The 5,910-nt window shown below is 36.8% G+C and overlaps 1 protein-coding gene across 1 annotated transcript; it reads right to left on the minus strand.

Annotated features, from left to right (window-relative positions):
• Window positions 1-1,597: 1,597 nt before the first annotated feature.
• Window positions 1,598-3,567, minus strand: LOC111906221 (malonyl-coenzyme A:anthocyanin 3-O-glucoside-6''-O-malonyltransferase). Its single transcript, XM_052766665.1, is given in 4 exon segments — window positions 1,598-2,230; window positions 2,321-2,380; window positions 2,475-2,527; window positions 3,474-3,567. Coding segments are annotated over 4 exon segments (792 nt in total). The 3' UTR covers window positions 1,598-1,645.
• Between the last annotated feature and the right edge of the window lie 2,343 nt (window positions 3,568-5,910).

Genomic DNA, 5,910 nt, shown 5'->3' on the forward strand with positions numbered 1-5,910 from the left:
TGTTCCTAGGCCGTAAACTCCTATAAATGACATTTTTGATGTGTTACAAACCCTTAAACTATTTTTGGATGCATCTAGATTTTACTACAAAGCCATTGGTTGAGTTTGAAAGCATTTTGACATGTTTTAAGGCACTAAATCCCCATTTAAGAGGAGTTTACGGCCCAAGAGTATGTCTTGGCCGTAAACTCACTTTTATCACCCAAAAATCATGTTTAAAGTGTTCCAAGTCTAGATTAGCAAGCCTTAATGTCATATCTAAGTCCCAACTATGATTTGGAAGGGTTTAAGTTCATGAAAACCTCATTTACATGATTTACGGCCCAAGCTTATGCCTTGGCCGTAAACTCCTTCAAATGGATCAAAATCTATGTTTTAAATGATAAAGGTCTTGTCCATGAAGCCATTAAGCCATAACTAAAGTCCAAAATTGCTTAGGAAGGGATTTGGGGCTTAAAAACCCATGCTATATGAGTTTACGGCCCATGAAGGCTCCATGGCCGTAAACTCATGAATATGGTCTTAATCCATGCTTTGAACTCAAATTTGAAGGCTAAGAAGTTTACAATACAAGCTAGGGAAAGTACCTTAGAGATTTGAAGCCTTAGATTTGAGATTTAGACCTTAATTCTAGCTTGAGGAGAGAGGTTGTGAGAGTTTAATGAGAAATTGGCCAAAGGCTTCAAATGAAGTCTTAAAACACTTTATATAGTGTTCGTGAATTGGACACGATGGAATTTTACCCGATACAGTCGATTCTATACTTATTCCGATTACTAAAGTGGGGAGTTAAAATGATTTCTAAATGTATTAAGACACCCATTAAGTCATTTTAGGTCGATATAAACTAATGACTTAATAAAATGGCGAAATTGGAAACGAATTTGAAAATGACGTTTGGTTGATCGGATTGGATTACAAGTTGTGGTACAAGAAGTGATATGAAATTTCGGGTTGTTACACTCGGGTTCGGGTCTTGTGCGAGGTTCGGGCCCGAGAGGACCCTTCGGGTTCGGCTTAGGAGGGTTCGATCCCTAAGAGGACTTTCGGCACTAAGAGGGGTTTCGGCTCCTTAAGAGGGGTTTTTGTTCCTTAAGCCTATTTTACTCGTTTTTACCCCGTTTCAAGCCGTTTTGACCCGGTTAAGGGTCGGAATAACCCAAATGACTTCAAAAAGTTATGGGAACTTTTGAGAGAGATTTGGGAGAGATTTCACATTCTTGGAGAGATTTCTCATACAAAGAGAGATTTGGGAGAGATTTCACATTCTTGGAGACATTTCTCATACAAAGAGAGATTTGGGAGAGATTTCACATTCTTGGAGAGATTTCTCATACAAAGAGAGATTTGGGAGATATTTCACATTCTTGGAGAGATTTCTCATACAAAGAGAGTTTTTGGAGAGATTTCACATTCTTGGAGAGATTTCTCATACAAAGAGAGTTTTGGGAGAGATTTCACATTCTTGGAGAGATTTGGGAGAGATTTGACATACGTGGGGAGATTTGGGAGAGATTTGACATATGTGGGGAGATTTGGGAGAGATTAATCTGAATTCATGGTAATAACCATTAGTCCATTATCAACCATTAGAGATTCAGATCAACAAGAAAAAACATAGACCAACAAAGATAATTTGATTAATCTAAATGTACGTTTCTAGTGCATCATTAAAGATACGAACAAAAACCTCCATCTCTGTAGCCGAAAGACACACACCAATCTCCAGATCTTCACTTTGATCTTTGCACGCAGCCATGGATATGGATCCATTATAATCTATCGAAAGCGTTTCATGCTTATTAGGCTTCCCCCATCCGAAATCCAAATCGTAAAACTTGAGCTTCGGTGATCCAGCAACCCCGATCATTGTTGTTGGCTTCAGTTCAGACAAGAAATCTTCAAACGATCCTAAATCTTTCACGATTCCGTCTTTATCAGTAAAAGTCTCATGTAGACATTCTCCAAGCAATTTAGCAGCGTTAACAAATCCCTCCTTTCCCATTAACAGCTTCGTTTTATCCATGTTTCCACAAAACGTCACATAGTTACCAAAATAAGCTGCAGGGATCGGTGGATCCAAATGTGCTCTCCAATCGATGGTGAAACCAAAAAGTTCAAACTCATCGTTTCTTGATTCTACTATGCAACTCCATATATAACCACATGCAACTGTAAAAGATCATATATATACTAAACTAGGCAGTTGGGTTGAAACGAATTTCTTCAACTGTAAAAGATGATATATATGCGACTCCATATATAACCATATGCAACTGTGAAGCTAATCTTGGAGATCAATGAAGCTGTTATATCTTGCCTCACTGAAAGTTATGCCTCTCAAAACAGCACAAACAACATACAGGCGTATCTCTAATGTCTGTAACATGAGAACAATATAATTTATACAAATATAAAAAAAGAGTTGTTGTGCTTTAAACATTCATAACATAGATAAATACTTCTGGTTTTACATGCATTTTAAGCATAGATTGCTCACTGATATCAGCAAGAGTGTAATTCAGTACTGAATCAAGACCAAGAAAAATGCGAAGGGACTACACGAATAGTGATCTTCTTCAACAAAAATTTGAACATGAAAGAAGAGCAAGCAATGAAAACCCTGATGTAATCGTTATAAGGAATTACCATTTCCCATCACAACTGCAGCAGATGGTGAAATAATACATCAGATTACAAAGTATGCCCATGGCTTCGGAATCATCGTGGAGGAGGAACCCATTATGGTAGGTGAGATCGGCAGGTGAAGATTCGAAGGAGGCAGAATTAATGTGGAGGAGGCACGTATCGGCAAAGGTATTGTCAAACGGATCCTCGACGACGATTCAATAAAGTAGCTCAAAAACTAAAAATTACATTGATCATTCATTGATTTTTCAACGATGCATCTCCGCTCAAAAGTCATTCCCTCGGATGCCTCTTTTTCCGATTTGGAAGTAAACACCATTACTCATCGATTCTGCTTAAGCATATTCATTACCGTCGACTAATCTTCGTCGATTTTAGGAATCCGACTCATCGGAAAAATGTATTTGGTCAAGAAAATGTCGTCGATGATCTAGAGATTATCGAAGATGGATAGTCGGAGGCGAGATGGTTGAAGCGAGATGAAAGGGTAAGAGAGAGAGAGAGAGAGAGAGAGAGAGAGAGAGAGAGAAACAAGATGAAGGGAGTGTATAAGGATGATCGACCAAATTATCTTCTCCCTAAAATGTCCTTTGATTCAATTTAATAAGCTACCCCTGTTCTAATTTTTTCCAGTTATTAATAACAATGCCACAAATCATCTTGACCATCTATTAAATTATCTTCTCCTTAAAATGTCCTTTGATTCAATTTAATAAGCTACCCATGTTCTAATTTTTTCCAGTTATTAATAACAATGCCACAAATCATCTTGTTTGGTTCTCGGGTTCTTGGAAAACTGTGATGCAATCGTTATAAGGAATTACCATTTCCCATCACAACTTCAGCAGATGGTGAAATAATACATAAGAAGACCAAATATGCCCATGGCTTCGGAATCATCATGGAGGAGGAACCCATTACGGTAGGTGAGATTGGCAGGTGAGGATTCGAAGGAGGTGGCACGTATCGGCAAAGGTACTGTCAAACAGATCCACGATGACGATTCAATAAGTTAGCTTAATAACTAAAAATTACAATGATTATTCATTGATTTTTCAACGATGCATCTCCACTCATAAGTGATTCCCTCGGATGCCTCTTTTTTCGATTTGGAAGTAAACACCGTTACTCATCGATTCTGTTTAAGCATATTCATTAGCGTCAGCTAATCTACGTCGATTTTAGGAATCCGGCTCATCAGAAAAATGTATTTGGTCAAGAAAATGTCGTCGACGATCTAGAGATTATCGGAAATGGATAGTCGGAGGCAAAATGGTCGAAGCGGGATGAAAGGGTGAGAGAGAGAGAGAGAGAGAGAAACAAGATGAGGGTAGTGTATAAGGATGATCGACCAAAATTATCTTCTCCCTAAAATGTCCTTTGATTCAATTTAATAAGCTACCCCTATTCTATTTTTTTCCAATTATTTATAACAATGCCACTAATTATCTTTACCATCAATTATTCTCATCCAGTGGCTCTTGTTTGGTTCTCGGGTTCTTGGAAATATATGAGTTCTCAAATGTACATTCCTCTCTCCCTCTCTCTCTCTCTCTCACTCTATGTATATATATATATATATATATATATATATGTTCAAATATGGATTGACATCTATTGTTTGGATGTATCGACAATGATATTTTATGAGAATGACTTACATTGTTTGGTGATTTAAAGACGTTCAACTCCACATAACTTGTTAGAAATTGGGGTATACTAAGGCTTGGAATTATGAGAATTATGTAAAACACTTTCAGATTAAAGCATTTGGGTGGTACTCCCAATATTCTTTAATCGGACAAGACTCAGAGAGACAAACTTTAGAATGCTTTGATGATAGTTTCGTCCGTACCAGAAAAAGTGAGACCAAACGCGAAATTATGATCTTTGTATGAAAAAATGTCATATGACTGTTTCGAACTGTCAAAAACTATAAAAACCGAAATTAAATGGAAGTTTGGATAAGGGTTAAACAATGGTCAATTTTCTGAAAATACGATTTTCTTATGCATTTTTTATATAGCAACATACCCTATATAAAAACAAAGAGTTGTTGTGCTTTAAACATTCATAACATAGATAAATACTTCTGGTGATTCGGTACTGAATCAAGACCAAGAAAAATGCAAAAGGACTTCACGAATAGTCATGCTCTTCATCAAAAAATTAATCATGAAAGAAGAGCAGGTAATGAAAACTGTGATGCAATCGTTATAAGGAATTACCATTTCCCATCACAACAACAGCAGATGGTGAAATAATACATCAGAAAACCAAGTATGCCCATGGATTCAGAATCATCTTGCAGGAGGAACCCATTATGGTAGGTGAGATCGGCGGGTGAGGATTCGATGGAGGTAGAATTGACGTGGAGGAGGCACGTATCGTTAAAGGTACTGTCAAACAGATCCACGATGACGATTCAATAAAGTAGCTCAAAAACTAAAAATTACATTGATCACTCATTGATTTTTCAACGATGCATCTCCGCTCATAAGTGATTCCTTTGGATGCCTCTTTTTCTGATTTGGAAGTAAACACCATTACTCATCGATTCTGCTTAAGCATATTCATTGTCGTCGACTAATCTTCGTCAATTTTAGGAATCCGACTCATCGGAAAAACGTATTTTGTAAAGCAAATGCCGTCGACGATCTAGAGATTATTGGAGATGGATAGTCGGAGGCGAGATGGTCGAAGCGGGATGAAAGGGTGAGAGAGAGAGAGAGAGAAACGAGGTGAAGGGAGGGTATAAGGATCATCGACCAAACTATCTTCTCCATAAAATGTCCATTGATTCAATTTAATAAGCTACCCTTGTTCTATTTTTTTTCAATTATTTATAACAATGCCACAAATCATCTTGACCATCTTTTATTCTCATCCAGCGGCTCTTGTTTGGTTCTCGGGTTCTTGGAAATATATGAGTTCTCAAATGATCATTCCTCTCTCTCTCTCTCTCTATATGTGTGTATGTGTGTATATATATATATATATATATATATATATATATATATATATATATATATATATATATATATTCAAATATGGATTGACATCTATTGTTTGGATGTATCGACAATGATATTTTATGAAAATGACTTACATTGTTTGGTGATTTAAAGACGTTCAACTTCACATAGCTTATTAGAAATTGGGGTACAATAAGGCCTGGAATTCTGAGAATTGTGTAAAACACTTTTAGATTAAAGCATTTGGGTGGTACTCCCAATATTCATTAATTGGATAAGACTCAGA

The sequence above is a fragment of the Lactuca sativa genome, chromosome 8, assembly GCF_002870075.4.
Source record: "Lactuca sativa cultivar Salinas chromosome 8, Lsat_Salinas_v11, whole genome shotgun sequence".
NCBI lineage: Eukaryota > Viridiplantae > Streptophyta > Magnoliopsida > Asterales > Asteraceae > Lactuca > Lactuca sativa.